We start from the raw sequence: 18967 nt of genomic DNA on the forward strand, positions 1-18967 counted from the left end.
GCAATCAATTATTTTCTGTTTTATATATGTAATAAAATTAGAACAATTTGTAGATTTTATTTTTCACTTTGACATTATGGACTTTTTTGTGTTGATCAGTGACAACTTTTCATGACATTTTGATTCCATGTTGTAACACAATAAAATGTGGAAAAGTCCAAGGGGGGTGAATACTTTTGAGAGCCACTGTACACGAAAATGGGACGAGCCACTATAAGTTCATTACTGGTGACTTCAGCCAAAATAGGAGCCCAGCAACAAGAAGAGAATTCGGTCGGCAAAATTGGACATGGCGAGAGGAATGAGAGGAGCGACAGACTAGTCGAACTTGCACAGAACAAGAACTTCTTCATCATGAACACCTTCTTCCAGAAGAAACCCATCAGGAAATGAACATGGAGAGGACCCAATGGAGTGAAGAATGACATTGACCACATACTCACCAACAAGAAGCACGCCTTACAAGATGTCTCAGTACTGAACAACTTTAACACAGGAAGTGACCACAGACTTGCAAGATGCAAAATACACCTAAACACAGCACTGGGCAGACCAAATCTCATGATGACGGAATCCAACACAATCAATGTAGAAATGCTCCAGAAGGAAAGCCTGGTGTTTCAACTAGAACTGAAGAATAGATTCAGCCCTCTTCAAGATCTGCAAAACAAAATCTATGAGGAAGTGACACAAGTAATTGTTGAAAGAGATTTTGAAAACAGTCGCAGACTTTTACAAAAAATTATATCAAGATGAAAAGATAACATGAAGATGAGACCGAAAAAAACGCAGCCTGAGGAAGAAGTTTCAGATGTTCTACCAGAAGAAGTGAAACATGCTGTCAAACATATGAAGACAGGAAAGGCACCCAGAGGAGACGGCATAACGATTGACATGGTGAAAGAAGCTGGTGAAGAACTGAGAAAAATACTGTGGCATATTACTACAGATTGTATTAAACAAAAGAAAGTGCCAAACGACTGGAGCAACACATCAGTGATACTTTACATGAGAACATAAAGACCTCAAGAACTACACACCTATTAGTTTACTGCCTATAATCTACAAAATGTTAACCAAGATACTCACCAACAGACTTCAAGATAAATTTGACTGGGCGCAATCAAATGAGCAAGCAGGATTCAGGAGTGGATTTAGCACAATGGATCATCTTCAAGTTGTACGGTTGGTAATTCAAACCATCAACGAGTACAAACTACCACTTTGCTTGAGATTAATCGACTATTAAAAAGCCTGACTCTGTTTACACAATATCTGTATTAAGCTCTCTGAAAAAACAAAGAATTGAGAAAGCGTACAGAGACGTGATCAGCACCATAAACAAGAATGCAACATCCACAGTAAGACTCCATAAAAACAACAACAAAATCAAGATAAAGAGTTTGACAAGGAGATATAATTTCCCCAAAGCTCTTCACGGCCACCCTAGAACACATAGAAAATAAGGGGCTGAAGATCAATGGAGCCTACTTGAATAACCTAAAGGGAAACAAAACTGAACCAGGTAACTACAGACCAGTAAGCCTGACTTCTATTATATGCAAACTTATGGAAACTATAATAAGACCCAAAATGGAAAATTACCTATATGGTAACAGGGTCCTGGGAGACAGTCAACATGGTTTTTGGAAAAGGAGATCGTGTCTAACTAACTTGCTTGATTTTTTTTGAGGATGCAACATCCATAATGGATAATTGCAAAGCATATGACATGGTTTATTTAGATTTCCAGAAAGCTTTTGACAAAGTCCCGCACAAAAGATTAATTCTCAAACTGAACGCAGTTGGGATTCAAGGAAACGCATGTACATGCATTAGGGAGTGATTAACATGTAGAAAACAGAAAGTACTGATTAGAGGAGAAACCTCAGAATGGAGTGTGGTAACCAGTGGAGTACCACAGGGATCAGTATTAGGTCCTCTGCTATTCCTAATCTACATTAATGATTTAGATTCTGGTATAGTAAGCAAACTTGTTAAATTTGCAGACGACACAAAAATTGGAGGAGTGGCAAACACTGTTGCAGCAGCAAAGGTCATTCAAAATGATCTAGACAAGATTCGGAACTGGGCAGACACATGGCAAATGACATTTAATAGAGAAAAGTGTAAGGTACTGCACGCAGGAAATAAAAATGTACATTATAAATATCATATGGGAGATACTGAAATTGGAGAAGGAATCTATGAAAAAGACCTAGGAGTTTTTGTTGACTCAGAAATGTCTTCATCTAGACAATGCGGGGATGCTATAAAAAAGGCGAACAAGATGCTCGGATACATTGTGAAAAGTGTTGAATTTAAATCAAGGGAAATAATGTTAAAACTGTACAATGCACTAGTAAGACCTCATCTTGAATATTGTGTTCAGTTCTGGTCACCTCGCTATAAAAAAGATATTGCTGCTCTAGAAAGAATGCAAAGAAGAGCGACCAGAATTATTCTGGGCTTAAAAGGCATGTCATATGCAGACAGGCTAAAAGAATTGAATCTCTTCAGTCTTGAACAAAGAAGACTACGCAGCGATCTAATTCAAACATTCAAAACCTGAATAAAGAAACAAGGACCAGGGGTCACAAATGGAGATTAGACAAAGGGGCATTCAGAACAGAAAATAGGATGCACTTTTTTACACAGAGAATTGTGAGGGTCTGGAATGTTGTTGAAGCTGACACCCTGGGATCCTTCAAGAAGCTGCTTGATGAATTCTGGGATCAATAAGCTACTAACAACCAAATGAGCAAGATGGGCCGAATGTCCTCCTCTCGTTTATAAACTTTCTTATGTTCTTAACCTACAATTTGCTGACAACATCCTCATATTTACAACATGCCGAGAAGAATTACAAACAAGAATACAAGAACTACATGAGGCTAGCATCAAAGCGGGTTTGAAAATGAACCTGAAGAAGACTCAAGTCATGTTCAATAAATATACCACTCTACAGGCAATTTAAGTTAATGGGATCAAGCTTGAAGAAGTCAATAACTATGTATACTTAAGACAGTTAGTTTAGGCAATGAAGAACCAAATGTACGAAATAAACAGAAGAGTAAAAATGGGCTGGAGTGCCTTTTGAAGATTAAGCATGGTTCTGAAAGGGAAACTACCCTTATGCCTCAAGAGGAAAGTTTTTGACCAATGCGTGCTGCCAGTGTTAACTTACAAATGCAAAACCTGGACCGTCAAAGCAAAAAGGATTCCAAAATTTCATATGACACAACGGAGTATGTAAAGATGCATGCTGGGAATAACAAGTATGCAATGTTATTATAAGAGTGTTATTATAAGAGTGAAAAATCTGAAATGGCAGTGGGTTGGACATGTAGCAAGAAGAACAGACCATAGCTGGACCAAGGAGATACTAGACTGGATCCCAAGAGATATAAAGTGACCAAGAAGAAGACCTCCAGGAAGATGGCAAGAATTAGGAATTAGGAAACATGCCGGAGCAACTTGGATGAGGGATGCAGCAGAAAGGCTTTTGTGGAAGAATCCTGGGGAGGCCTTCATCCAGCAGTGGATTGAAAGAGGCTGAAGATGATGATGATAATATATATATATATATATATATATATATATATATATATATATATATATATATATATATATATATATATATATATTGTCTCCGTGGGCTGTTTGAATTGTCTCAGCTAATTCACAGTAAACAATATTTTGCAGATGTTTAATGTATGAATCTCAGCCCCGCAGCACCCCAGCATGTGAAGTGATGTATTGCATAGGAAATCCCCTCACTGACCTGCAGACATAGTCAGTCTTGCAGGACTGGAGGATTGTCAAGCAGTTGGGCTTCTCCTTGCTGTCGAAGGAGCACGCGGGGACGATGGTCTGTCTCCGGCGCTCTGCGCAGGCCGTGTCGGTGCAGGGGCAGAAGAGCAGCTCGTGAGTGTACTCGGGCGGGACACGGTCGAAGAACTTGCGCAGTGCCTTGTTGCACTTGGCCCGGTTGCAGGTCCCAGACTTGACCGTGGGCTTGATGCAGGCTGACACGTACTCTGTACGCAGCTTCTGACATGTCTCGTCCACGTTGCAGGCCTTGGCCGCGTTCAGGCAGCGGTTCACCATCGTCATGCCTACCTCCGAGCCTACGAGAGGGAAGGCAGTACATATCAACATAACCACAGTTAAACAATAGCTGTATAATACTAAACAATATGCATGACAACTTGATACTGTGACCCTGTATCTATTCCAAACCTCGCTTCACTTGGCGAACCTAAGTAGCAGATGTTGCTAAGCTACTGAACCCCTTGAGATATTGAATGAAGACATTGAAAAAGAAAAGGACTAGGTCTAGGTTTGTCATTTAATGTGTGTAGTTTCTTTAAGTATTTCTTAATTGAGCACTAGTGAGTGTTTTACCTTTGTGGGTGAGCTCTGGAGGGGAGAGTTCAGCCTCACTACTCTCCCTCTGGTAGGGTGCCTGATTGGTAGGGGTGGCTGTGGCACGGAGATAAAATCCCACGCCAGAGGATTTTTCCACCCTTGTCAGTGGGAGTGCAATGACCTATAGGTCCTCATGGGTCTCTACTAATTCCAAGATTGGCAACTCAGCTGAGATTTGAACCAGCAAGCTCATGTTGCATGACTCACTCCACACTGCAGTGCCTTGACTAGCTGAGCCACTGGAGAAAGTCCACTGAAACTAGCTTTGGGGTTAGGTCTGATTTCAGTGGACGCTGAAAAAGGGGATGGATTACCTATCAGAATCTTACGGCCTTTAGACACAATAAGTTAGGAACCCTTCTTTGAATGCCCATATTGTTTAATGCCGTACATGCAACTAGATTAGACATCACTGCATCCTGCAACACAAAAACTCACCTGAAGCTATTGAGGCAAGCCTTACATAGTCAAAACCCTTATCAACTAGTTCATAGGGAGAGTTTTCTACCAGGTTCATTCCTACAAGAGCAGAGAAAGCATATATCATTTCACATGTCAATCTAAACAAGATAACCTTAAACTGGTGTTATCACTTCTATCAGAACGTTACTGTTTAATTCAGGAAGTACCTGCAAATAAACTGCATAGCACTAACAGCAGGATCTGAATACAGTATCTGCCATGCACTGAACCATCTGAAAGCTCGTTAGATATTAAGTGACAGATTGGAAAAGTGAAGAGGACAACACTTACTGTTGAGTGTTTACAATATAACTTGTGATTTAGAAGTGACATACCTGTATTCACTTCTAAATCACACAATTAAAGATTGTACTCAAGAACTGTGATTAAACATGTGTTTAATTTTTTGTTTAGAACTGTGCACAGGATCAAATCTGGATCAGATTTATTGGATTACCTGGCAAATCTGTAACTGTGATTCATAAAATGAAAACTAAATGGGAAAAGAAAAAAAATATTGCAGGTAAACTTCAGGTAATGGGATTTTAAACCTTTTAGGTACTGCACCTCGAAAGTGGTGGAATCATGCTGAGTTGAGTGGCTCGGGGGGCTGGTTTCTTAGCCAAGCTCACTCACCGTGTAGGAAGGACTGGTGGAGGCTCCAGTAGATGCTGAGGCAGCTCTTCTCTCTCTTCATGCCTCTCTTACACTTGCAGCCATGCAGGGGGCTGGAGTGAAGGGCTGTCACCGCATTCTCGCACTGGTTGCGGGCCCCAGGGCCCAGCTTCATGCTTCCGTTCCCAGCCACACACTGCCGCAAGGTCCGGAGCCGAGGGCTGCAGGCGGGGTCGCTGGAGCACCACTCCCCCGCACGAAGGCAGTCCCGACCAGAGCACAGCACCACCTGGAGGCCGTCTGTGGAAAGACCATTGAAAAATGTCAAGGAAAGAGAGGATGCACTATGGGCTACCTAGTCATGTTGTTGAAGCAGAAACACTTGGATACTTTTAAGACTTGACAAAGTTCTGAGATCAACCAGCTGCTCGGAACCAGATGAGCATAGATGGGCCAAATGGCTTCCTCTTGTTTGTGAATCTTCAGGATCTTACTTGTTCCCCAGAAAACTACTTTCATTGCATCACCTAATCTTAGCTGTTGGGGTCAGTCACACACTAACATTTACATTTACCCTGTGTGAAATTTTAGCAGTGACCCAATATTTGGTAGTTGGTCAGAGCAGGTCTTCTATATATATATATATATATATATATATATATATATATATATATATATATATATATATATATATATACACACACACAGCTCTGGAAAAAATTAAGAGACCACTGCACATTTTTCTTAAATCAGCATCTCTACATGTATGGCAGCCATTCCATTCCAGTGTCTGTTGAATTCCAACACAGGCACACCTCATTCTACTGAATGAGGTACTGATTAAGGGATCACCTGAACCAAATCTTATTTAACGAGGAAAAGTATAAAAACCACTCCTGTGGTCATCACTATCCTCTTGCAATAGGACCAGCTGGATGGCAAAACAGGGCTAGTAGTACCTCAAAAGTAATTGGAATCAAAAAATAACTATTGACCATGCCCAAAGAGTTGAAAAGGAAAGTTTTGAGTGAGTAAAAGAAGGGTTCAAATCTGACTTTACTGGCAGAGGAATACAGTGAAATCCTTAAAATTTCAAAGAAGGTGGTTCATAAGAACAAGGTCAAGCAGCACACATTGGGGACAACAAAGCTACAGACCGGCAGAGGGCGAAAACGACTCTCCACTGACCAGGATGACCGCCAATTCATTCGAATGTCACTCAGCAACCGTAGGATGACATCAAGTGACCTACAAAAAGAATGGCAAATGGCAGCTGGGGTGAAGTGCATGGCGAGGACGGTTCGAAACAGGCTCCTAGGGGCAGGGCTGAAGTCGTACAAAGTTAGAAAAAAGCCCTTCATCAATGAGAAGCAAAGAAGAGCCAGGCTGAGGTTTGCAAAAGACCATAAGGATTGGACCTTAGAGGACTGAAGTAAGGTCATCTTCTCTGATGAGTTCAATTTTCAGCTTTGCCCAACACCTGGTCGTCTAATGGTTAGACAGAGACCTGGAGAGGCCTACAAGCCACAATGTCTCGCACCCACTGTGAAATGTGGTGGAGGATCGGTGATGATCTGAGGGTGCTTCAGCAAGGCTGGAATTGGGCAGATTTGTCTTTGTGAAGGACGCATGAATCAAGCCAAGTACAAGGTTGTCCTGGAAGAATACTTGCTTCCTTCTGCTCTGACACTGTCCCCCAACTCTGAGGATTGGTTTTTCCAGCAGGACAATGCTCCATGCCACACAGCCAGGTCAATCAAGGTGTGGATGGAGGACCACCGGATCAAAACCCTGTCATGGCCAGCCCAATCTCCAGACCTGAACCCCATTGAATACCTCTGGAATGTGATCAAGAGGAAGATGGATGGTCACAAGCCATCAAACAAAGCCGACCTGCTTGAATTTTTGTGCCAGGAATGGCATAAAGTCACCCAACATCAATGTGAAAGACTGGTGGAGAGCATGCCAAGACGCATGAAAGCTGTGCTTGAAAATCAGGGTTATTCCACCAAATACTGATTTCTGAACTCTTCCTAAGTTAAAACATTAGAATTGTGTTGTTTAAAAATGAATATGAACTTATTTTCTTTGCATTATTCGAGGTCTGACAACACTGCATCTTTTTTGTTATTTTGACCAGTTGTCATTTTCTGCAAATAAATGCTCTAAATGACAATATTTTTATTTGGAATTTGGGAGAAATGTTGTCAGTAGTTTATAGAATAAAACAAAAATGTTCATTTTACCCAAACACATACCTATAAATAGTAAAACCAGAGAAACTGATAATTTTGCAGTGGTCTCTTAATTTTTTTCAGAGCTGTATATATATATATATATATAGAGCTATATATATATATATATATATATATATATATATAGTTTTATTTTATTTTCTGTCTCAGTGTATAAATGCAGACATGCCAAGTCTTACTCCTTTGCAGTGAGACTCACTCACTTAGTACCTATTTTGGCATCAATTTTATCACAGATGAAAGAAAGGAATTGCCATGCGTTTCAGCGCCATCTTTGTAAATGGCTTGAAACCGCATACTGTATTGATGGGTTAGATGAGGCCTGTCCTTGTAAAGTATAGTTTTGTTTCATTATAAATATAGTTTGTTGGATTAAAAATAAAAGATGAATTAATAAAACTATTATTTTTATGTATTTATTTATTTATCGTATTACTTCAATTTGGTGCCGCCCTCGAATTAAAGGCACCCTCGCATGCAGTCATATATCAGCTAAAGAGGCCGCCCTCGAATAAACGGCGCTATCAGTAAAGAAACATTAAGGTATTTTTTTCTCCCCCTACTGAAAAAAGACATACAATAAACAAATAAACAAGCAACCCTGACTATGTACATGTAACGCCTCCAAAAAGACATGTGCCTCAATCTAACACACACACACAGTAAGCACATTTTATTTCATGGTAGTACAGTTCTGAAAGAAAATCCAAGATAAACTACATACATAGCAGCAGTCCTTCTGAAGTTCTTACAGGTGGTTTTGTTGTTTTGTTTTTAGTTCAATTGTAATTCCCGTACTCAATCCCGTACAAATAAAAACAATGTGCTTACTATCTATGAGAAGATTTAGTTTCGGTTTCTCTTGCAGAGAAATTACAAAAATGCAAGTTACAGTGAGAAAAAAAAAAATAACCAAGTAGGATATATTGTAGTTTTTACAGAAATCAAGCTGATATTCTGAGGTAATTTTTGGTGCAGAAAAACATCTACGTCACACTCTTGAACTGCACTGCCACACCAGCATTGTCTTGCCCCTTAACAACCAATACACTCTCCTGATTCGCTGCTACAGTACTCCCCTGACCTCCCAACTCCCACCTAATAGGCTCTCGGTAACTGTCACCGATAAATGTACTGTAGTCAAAGTAGGTTAGGCACACACACTGCTACATACAGGTATGCTACCGTATTACAGAAAGCAAGCAACCGTGATACTTCTAAAATGTCATAAATCATATAATAAAATATTGCAGTGTTTGAAAATCGTAGTATTAATAAAGGTTGTCCTTGTATAACAGCTGCCCTCTTTTAAGTGCCATACCAATTTTGATCAATTTAAAATAAACAACACTGCGCCAAATTGAAGTAATATGGTATCTATTATTCTGGTAAAAGTGTGTGCTGGATATGGCAGTGCTGGGAGGTTAGACTTCCCTCCCTGCCTAATCGAAAACTGTTACCCTGAGTCCAAAACAATCTTTTTAGAAATCACCTAATTTACAAGTTCAGAGATAAACTTATCAAATTGCATGATAAAAAAAACAAACAAAAGAGAATCAAAGCAATTATTTGTTAAAGTTATAAAGCAGAGAGGGAGATGAATTATTTAGTGCAGACAATACAATGAGGCCAATAACACCATGCTCTCTTTCTTTTCATTTGAAATCAGTATGATCTCTGCTAAGCAGAGTGCAGTAATGATTCCAGTACAGATTCATTTAGAACAAAGGCTTTTGATGTGCTCTCTTGTGTGGTAAAAAAAAAAAAAAAACTTTATCAGTCCTCTTAGGCCTTGTACACACACAGCCTAGATGTGATTGCGAGTTCACCTTTTGCTCTTTAATATGGTTTAAGTACACACACAGTTTGCTTGCAGCTACAACCGCACTATGTATGGAACAAGTAGCTTGGTTTCTTGTTAATTCAGTTTGGTTTGTTAATGCACAGCAACTGTGTGTGTGTGTGTATTAACACTACACTAAAACAACTGCAGTAGGTGCTTGTGGATTTCTGCTCAAGCAATGATGTCATTGCTTATCAGACATTTCTGCATGATAAACATGGCTACCGACCGCGGACTCACTTGGTCCAAAGAAGAGACCAAAAAATGAATAAATGTTTGGTCTGAAGAAGGGGTCCAGCCTAAACTGGATGGCAGCAAATATAATTAAAACACTGTATTTAGCAGTGCAGAAAAAAAGCAAATGGCTTCTCCGCTGGTTTTGCAGAAAAGTATAGCTTTTTTTTTTATTATTATTTGCAGAAAGATTTTTTTTTTTTTTTAACACAGTAAGATACAATAATATACAAAACAAAAATTGCACAATGAACAACAACGAGGCATATATATTTCAGTATCAATGAATTAACAAAAAGTAAAAATAAATAAATAAATATAAATAATAAAACAGGGTATTTCATTATTGGAAGGTTATTTAAACCGATAATTCAAAGAAAAGAATAGATTCTAGAGTCAGTACCACTGAATGCATCCAATGTTCTGATTGCTCTCTTGTCTTTACACATCTTCAAAGAATTGAGAGAAGTTTGGTTTGGTTTTCATCCATTTGCATTTATGTATGTAATGTTTTCCAAACTAAATAATGAAATTTATTAGGAAGACAAGCAAACAGTCATGACTAGAGACCTCAAATAACTGATTATATATTTTATTGAGAAATAAATGAGGATACTGCAAGAATGAAGAAACCAATAATAATTCTTCTCCAAAATACATTAGCAAATGTACAACTGAGAAACAAGTGAGGGATTGTTTCACAATGAGAGCTGCAAAAAGTGCAATCTGAATCAATATTTGAATGTATTTGAATATATTATGGCAAGCTGTCGATCGATTACTTACTGTACTTTCTTCCAAAAACATAAACAAAAACACAGCCTCCCTGCTGCCGCCACACAAACCTAACGAATGTCGTGTAATGGTGGTCCAAGTTCAGCTGTTAGTTTAAACAGGGAGTGCGCTCACTTCAGTAATGAAAGAGTGTATGTGGACAACAAACAACCACAGCGAGTGCCATTCGTAGATTGGTGCGCTAACCGCAGTGTGTGTGTACGAGGCCTCGGTTACTTTCCTATTAATGTGTCTAAACGCTCATCTTTCATCACACATACATCCCCCACAGCTTTGACCTCTGCCCTTTACTTTCTCATTATTTTATTTGATACCGTATTAATGGCATTCTCTCTGCTGTTAGGATTGACCGCTTTGTATTATGAGGAAGATATCCAATTGTATATACTTGTAATGCAATTAATTAAAATAGAAGAGCTGCAACAAACTAATTTTGAGAGACATGATTTAGAAACTTCTCTTGTACTGTTGCATCAAACATTATTCAAACAGTTACTGTATGTTTCATTAGTATTATGGCTACATGCATGAAAATGACTATTTACCAAAGCAGGAATAAAATAAACAATTACTAAATAATGTATCAAAAACCGTCTGAAAAGTGGCACTTTGTGTTGCTGTAGTTTTAATTTGTTTAGCATAATTCAAATACACAATTATATAGATTACTGTACATGGTCACAAAGCTATTGTTGCTTTTTGTTGAAATGTTTGTCTAAGATTTTAATTTGCAGTCTACCAGGCTTAACTATTTTATGCTTCACTGTTCTTTGCTTTTACTGTGGGATATTAAAGTTTTATAAGGGCCATCATGAAGGGCACACAGTGCAAGGGTGTTAAACATGACCTTCCATCTGCGAGTCCCATCAACAGTCTCCATGCCCAGTCAGCTCTGGCCTCTAAAAAAAGGTGTCGTTGGGTTTTGTTATGGGGACTCTCGTACAAAGTAATTTTACATCCCAGAAACAACTTTTTGTAGCTATTAGCAAATTATTTAAGAAACAGCACTGCACAGCACTGCAAACGTGGATCGATGAAATTAGGAGCCAGTGTAGCAGGTTTATGCGATGCATTGTCTCACCCCTGATAAACTATGGTGTGTGCTGACAGCTCTAGAAACCTACCACGCCAACAACCAGTCTGCGAAGTTCAGCCTCATTGAATAAAACAGTCTGTGATATTTATTCTCTTTACATAAGCAGCTAAGTAACAAATGTGCCTGAATTTAAATAGAATGTCAGGCAACAATAAAAAAAGACACTGATAGTTAAAAAAAGAAAATAAAGAAATGCAGCAGGGCATAAAATGAAAAGCAAACCTGAAAGATATGTCACATTTATATTCACAAAAAAAGAGTTTGTTTGTTTATTCATTTTTCAAAGTTAAAAATTAAAAACCCTTTCTTTTTTGTTGACTAGACTCGTCTAGTTTCTCATATCCTATAAATATAAAGCACAGACCAGCTAGCTTTTTCTCACAAATTAAATGTGTGTTTTTGCGCTGGAGTGTACAGTAGGGGGCATGCGCTATTTACAAAGCTTGGTAACTTATTGTAACAAACCTTTTTGTACTTTGCTGTTACTTCTTTAAGAGTTAATAACGGTATGTATTTTGTATAGCGCCGATGACCCCCCCTGTTTTTGGGAGCTCAGTACAGTTGTAAGTAATGGGTATGTGTCAGCAGGCCTATACCTGGCCCTGGCCTGTATCTTTGCATCTTGTTGTAATTTATGAATGTTGATGAGCAATGGTGTAACTTTGGTATCAATTCTATGGTTCAGGTTTTTTTTTGTGTGTGTCTTCAGTTCTACTAGAAATTTGACACATTTTCAGGTTAGCTCCAACAAAGAATAAAAATGCATTCAGCACAACATGACGGAGTAGTGCTAATGTTTCCATATGTTAATATCACTCCTTGAGGGAAAGAACAAGGGGTAGAACCAATGATTAATACTCAGAAAAGATGATGTACTGTAATTAAACTTATTGGTCAAACAATGCCACTAAACTATCCAGTGAAACACTGAAGCAAGAGCCAGAGGGAGGGGTTCAAGTTCAGGCCTGCACACTTTTATGAAATTAAAACAAAATACTTTTAACCATGAAGAACACAAGCTGCCTACAGGCTTCTAACAGAACAGCTCTCTGTAGCAGAGCAGGGAACCACACAGATAGCCAGTCCAACACAAAACTAACTGTAGCACAGGGGGACAGGCTCAATAGGCAATCAATTAAGCAATTCAGCCTGACCAGCATTATTATGAAAATTAAGGCTCAACATGAACTCTTTCCTGGGACATTTATGAAGTAAACTAGGTAACGCAAAATACAAGTCACAAAAATAAACTCTATGTGAGGGATTTTCACCCCATTGCTGTGCACAATATCGTTAGGGAATTCCCAAAAGAGCAGCCATTCTATTAATAGAAATCCACAAACTGAAATGCAATCCAATTTTATCCAATTTCCAGTAAATTAGGTAACGCAAAATACAAGTCACAAAAATAAACTCTATGTGAGGGATTTTCACCCCATTGCTGTGCACAATATCGTTAGGGAATTCCCAAAAGAGCAGCCATTCTATTAATAGAAATCCACAAACTGAAATGCAATCCAATTTTATCCAAATACACAGCGATGACATTTAATAAAGACATGACTGAGAAGCAGAGAGCAAGAACTCAGTTAACCAAACCCTGCTGGCACACAGTAAAAATAAATAGATAAATAAATAGATAAAAAAAGCGACTCAGTTTGTTTGTCAGTGCCTCAATCTTTCAAAATTCTTGGGCAGCTGTACATTTGCTGTGAACCTCTTTTCTGAAACCTTACAGCATGATTAATTAGAGTGAATAGTGATTTCTTTTTATAAGTCAAATTTCGCTAATGTATACATGTGCATGCCCTTTCTGTATATGACTTATATACCTGTGTGACATAGTTAAACTAAGCATCATTAGCATTTATTCTGCATATTGTATTATTGTATACACTTTAAGATTTCACAATTCATTGAATTGCAGATTATTGTATATTGTACAAACAGTACATAAAACAGCATATATTTAAGATCAATCTTAGTGTGTTTATACACATTACATTTTGCACTGCTAGGTTTAAAATGATATAGGCATTGTATCATCCTATTAAAAAAATATTGCTCTTTCCTCACTCCTGGTTCCTGACTGGTCAGTCTCAAAGCGACTGAAATAAAACCAGCCCACTTCCTAATCCGCAGCTGAGGAGACTGTTCCAGATGATATATATTCTGTATTCTGCTCAAGCGATGGCAGATCTAAATCTAGACAGTTTAGATCACTGTTGTAGGAGGTTCTTACCAGACTTTATTTTCACTTTGACTCAGGTGACATCCTTTCATTCTACCACCACTGTGCAGATTCATTCCCTAAGAGCAGCAGGAATGAAGACCAACTGAAACGTATAACTCCCTTTGATGCACATCAGATTTTAGGTGGGATTCTAAATCCTGTTTCAATGGCTGTGAAATTAAGCAAAATGGTAGTTCTGGAAGGGCACTCAGTTTAACTTCAGCTCAAATCACGAAAACAGCAAACATATTTTAGGTGCTTCCAATAGCAGATCAAATCATTCAGTTGAATAGCTAGCATCTTATTTATCCTTCAATAAAGAGTATGTCCAATGATTGGCAAGGAAAGGATTTATATCTTACTTCAATCCATTGCACACCTGCTGGGTGCCAGAGTTCCCCTCCTCACCAGCCTCCACCTGCTTTTTGGCTTCGTCTAGCAGAGGAGGACAGCTATCCTGCTCCTCTGCTCATGGCTTCCTCCACTTATCTGCAAAATAATTTATGGGCAGGGGTACCTTGAAAGGCGAGGCAAATACCGAAGAATGTAGTGTAAAATACGTATAGTGTCGTAATGTTGTCTAGTCTGTTTTAATACATAATCTATTGCATGAGTTTCCTGACTGTGTTGTGACTGTGTAAAATGAAACTAGGGCAGGCATCGGAAAGTACTTTGAATGGAACACTAAATGGAGGATGGTTTTGTACACCCTAAAATATCAATCAGATGCCTTCAGTTCTTTAGCACGACTAGACAGGGATACATTAGCAGATGTCATTTTTGATAGGCACCGATCTTTGTTAGTATGAGATGCAATATGCTGGCTTCCAGTATCCCTCAGTGCCACATGGTTGCTATTCATTATCTTTATTTGTATGCTGTCTTTTTTCATTTTGATCCAGTACCAGGACCAGCCCCTGAGATCAGAATGTGGTGGAATTGTTGGTAGTCTCAGGGTTCCTATAGTTTATTGTAAAGAATTGAAAGACATTTTAGAAACAACCTGAAATCCAGGTCCTGCTTGAGCTATATTTATCATTTGTGTCGTTTCTCATCAAAGCAATAACGAATCGATAAAGCACCTCTTGCAAAGACAAACGTGCCAAACTTGCAAAACAAATCGAAATGGTAAATGAGTGCTTTAGATGCTCTGGTTCTTTAACAGACCTTTGTGGCCCACTTTCAGTACCACTTCACTTACTGATAAATGTGTGCATTATAGGGATTGGTGTACTTCTGCGGAGGAGGGCCCTTGAAAGTGATTGTCTTTGAAATGCATTAGTGAGCCAATTTGAGACTGAAAAGCAATAACTTTGACAATACTTAGGGGAGACTGTTTAAAATGGATCTGTGCACGTGGTTATTGTACTGCAACACTTCAGGGAGTTTTCTAAGGGCAAAGTTGTTGGTTTTTACAATGCCATTTGAATTTCAACAAGGCTGGATTAGCTACATTTTTGAAAAAACAAAGGGAAGCCTGTTTAGTAAACAATTCTGATACAGGAGCAATTAGAGCACAGTGGAGAGCTGACTCACTGACAATTAGACAGCTTTTACAACAACAGATGCATCACCCTGCAATTCCCCTGCTTATTCACAGCCTGACATGCAAATTCCAAAATGCCTCATTCAGTGTTGTCAGAACCTAATTAGGACATTTCTGTTTAGCCTCATTATACAGCCTATTGCTTGTGCTACACAAATCTAGTGTGCTACATTAACCCGATGCAGTTTGTCTTGGTGGTTGGAGTCCCTTTCTTGAAAGAACCTCAGCCCAACTGTGTGTGAACTTGGGTACTCTGCCTGTCTGTGGTCAAGTCCAGCAGTGCTTGAGTCTCAGGTGATGGCAATAAGCGCCTCAGTACAGTCAAGGTCATGCTTGGCCTCAAAGCGTCTGTCAAATCTCGCTAATCAGCCAGAGAGCCTTGTTCCTCTGAGCAACCTCACAGCACTTCCAGTTGACATGGTTTAATTTTCCATGTGATTGACAACGGTGTTCCAAACTCTTATTGTAACGAATCTAAAGCTGAGGGAACACGAAGTCACTGTGTGCTTGGAACTTGGTTTCGGGAGCACATCAGGGGTTTGGTACAGCAAAGTTGCCTCAAACTAAGTCTACCGGTGATCTCCTAGTACCAGGTTTCAAACCACAGTTCCTGAAAAAGTGGCTTTGTGTTCCTTCAGCTTTCATAATGAATGATGCCAGACTACTGAACCCTAGAGGGGATTCAAACCATGCTTCATTCTATGCAGGATTGCTTTTACTTGGTGATCCACTGGGGGCCTTGCTCCTTAGCTCCTGAACCTTCTTTCTGGGGAGGACGACATTCAAGTGGCTTCCTCATCTCATTCTCACCAAACAAATGTAGACATTGATAAAGTACTTTAATGTATTTCCCAGAGGGTACATACTGTATAGTATATATATATTGTTTGTACTAAATGTACAATAATGCATTTTCCTATGAGATCTCAGGATAGCTGACAAGCTATCCCTGCAAATTAGCGGTTTATATTTCAGTGATCCAGCCTCTAGGAAACAGCCTTTTCATAAACACATACATCTCTGTGGCGCAATCCTAGGAAAACTGGAATACTATTTACCATCCAGCATGGCTCCAACTTAACTGCTTCACAAAATGAAATCTTTTGTGACAAGATAATACGAATCAGAGAGTGGAAATTAACAATCAAAGGAGAAATACTTTTACCGTTCTAGCGTCAAATATTGGAATATTTGTTTTCTTCAGGCCAGCACAGAGTTCATTTCCATATTCATTGTGACAATCTGCAGATGTGTGTTTGTGCCAGTGGTAATGCAAGGTAAGGACATGGACTTAGTGAAAGCATGACTAATCTTTTGGAAAAAGCATGACCAAGGGAGATGTTTGTGAGTTTCAAGGGAGATGTTTGTGAGTTTCAAGGGAGAATGTACAGTAAGTAGGTTAGTGACATGTTGTGCTGTTCACCCCCCATCACAGACTTTAAAACTAAGAGTATCGTCACAATTGAATAAGTCTGTATTTCTTTAGTTTAGTTTTTTCACTTTGTGCTCACAGGACAAGTACAAGTATGTCTCAGTACTAATGCAAAGAAAGACCTATGGTAGACCATACTCAACCTAAGTATATGTTAAGGGATAACACACAAAAGGGCATTCGTTGTGTTGCATTAACATACAACTCTAGTTGGGTTGGAGGCATGTTAATGCAACACAACGTACAAGTCCTGGAGAGTGATATCCCACTGTGACAGGGTCTTCCTCAGGTCACGCGTGTGGGTAGCTGCTGTTCAAGCATACAGAGAGACAGAGGTGGTATTGAAACGCTGGCAGAGGCGCGCAGGATTTATTAACAAAAACAGAAAACTAAAGTAAAATAAAGGTGGTCATGTGACATTACCAGCAATGGTAATGCACAGAGGACTAATACAGCAAACTGTACAAAAAGTGCAAAATAAAACACAATACCCCAAAATATAACTCAAAAGGTGCCGTGAAAACGGCAGGCCTTGCAGCAGCCCCGAGGTGAACAAACAGGACCTCTTTATACCCGATGCCGTGCTGGAACACACCTACCTGCTGATTATTCACAGCTGGCAATCACACACAGCAGGCAGGCTATCCTAGGAGCATCAGGCACTTCATTAAATTAATTACAACAATTTACACACTTATTTACAATATTTACACACAAAACCCACTCTTCATATGCAGGGCTCCTGCCCTGCTACACCCACTTATAACAATAAAGAATACTTTTATTATATATCCTTCCATTTTGAAAAATAGTCCCTCAGACAAGGTTCTATTTGTTGTAAACTGGAGATTTCAATGTTTCCACTTATTTATTGTAGGGACACGTAAGTCATCATTGAAGCGAAGTGATTTACTCCCATTGTTTTTAGAGTATAACAGATAGCTTCAGAATTTAAGTAGCATAAGGGAATTTGGCAAGAATGATGAAAAAACTGCCAGCATCAGGGGGGATTTTAGTGATGTGTTTTTTAAAACTCAAAACAAGGCACAGGGGCTTACTGGGCATGGCATACATGCATCCACGTGGCTTGTTTTCTTTGTTTCATTAAAAGTTTTTTCATTTTGCACTTCTTCGTTGTAGTTTAAGGATACAAACTCTAGTCCATTTTTATCTGTAGAGACAACAAAGCTGTCAGGTTTAAAACAGATGCTGTCCTTAGATTTTTTGCACCAGACTAGAGGGTGTGTGGCTGGAAAGATCAACGGAGTTTCGTAGCTTCTCCACGTTAGCGGTAGTAATGCATGGATGGTGAACTGTGGTATCTTTGCCTCCTTTTCTATATCTTTTAATTATCAACAAAAATAAATTATTGGCATTTTTAAATGCTTGGTCACTAAAAGCCAACACTGCGTTTTATGTCAGTGCTGTTTACATAGAGATTGAGATCAGCACGGAGGCCAACAAAACTAGAGACTGAGGACTCTTGGCCAGCTGAATTTTGCACTTAAGCGTACAATTCTATTAAAAGACCGTTTACATTTTTAAGAGAAACAGTTCTTGTGCATTTCTTTTTCTTTAATTCAGTGAATAAAAACACCAGTTGCCCAAACAGTTTTTTTGGTGTGTGTTTGCTTCATTTTTGTTTTTCTCGATTTTATTAAGTTGTTGACTTGTTAGATCTTCGTGTCTCTTGCTTTTTTTGTTTCAACAGAGGTTTTTGTTCTTTGGTAATTCTAACCACTTGTCTACTTTCTTGCCTCCGAAAAGATCAAATGTGACAAAAGGAATGTCACTCATTTTGAAAAACCTCTCTCACCAATGTGTATATTAAATTGCGAGTTTAATATATCGTGTATTGATCATTTTGCCACAGTTGTCCTGAACTTTACAAAAACATCTTATAATGAATGCGATAGTGAGAATGAAACCTGTAATCATCTGCTCTGAGAACTCGAACCCTGAAGAAAAGGAACACGTCCATTAAATGAGGCCAGCAGATGGTTTTTTGACTTTCAGCAATTCACA

At 38.9% G+C, this 18967-nt stretch overlaps 1 protein-coding gene across 1 annotated transcript in view; it reads right to left on the bottom strand.

Moving 5' to 3' along the window:
- The window catches only part of LOC121328888 (GDNF family receptor alpha-4-like), an 82614-nt gene that overhangs the window by 38184 nt on the left and 25463 nt on the right, over positions 1–18967 (bottom strand). Inside the window, exons 3-5 of the mRNA XM_041274062.1 lie at positions 5530–5808; positions 4870–4950; positions 3785–4130 (exon numbers count right to left, since the gene is read on the bottom strand). Coding sequence (XP_041129996.1) covers positions 3785–4130; positions 4870–4950; positions 5530–5808 — 706 coding nt within the window. The remainder of the gene's footprint in view (positions 1–3784; positions 4131–4869; positions 4951–5529; positions 5809–18967) is intronic.

This window comes from Polyodon spathula, chromosome 1, assembly GCF_017654505.1.
Source record: "Polyodon spathula isolate WHYD16114869_AA chromosome 1, ASM1765450v1, whole genome shotgun sequence".
NCBI lineage: Eukaryota > Metazoa > Chordata > Actinopteri > Acipenseriformes > Polyodontidae > Polyodon > Polyodon spathula.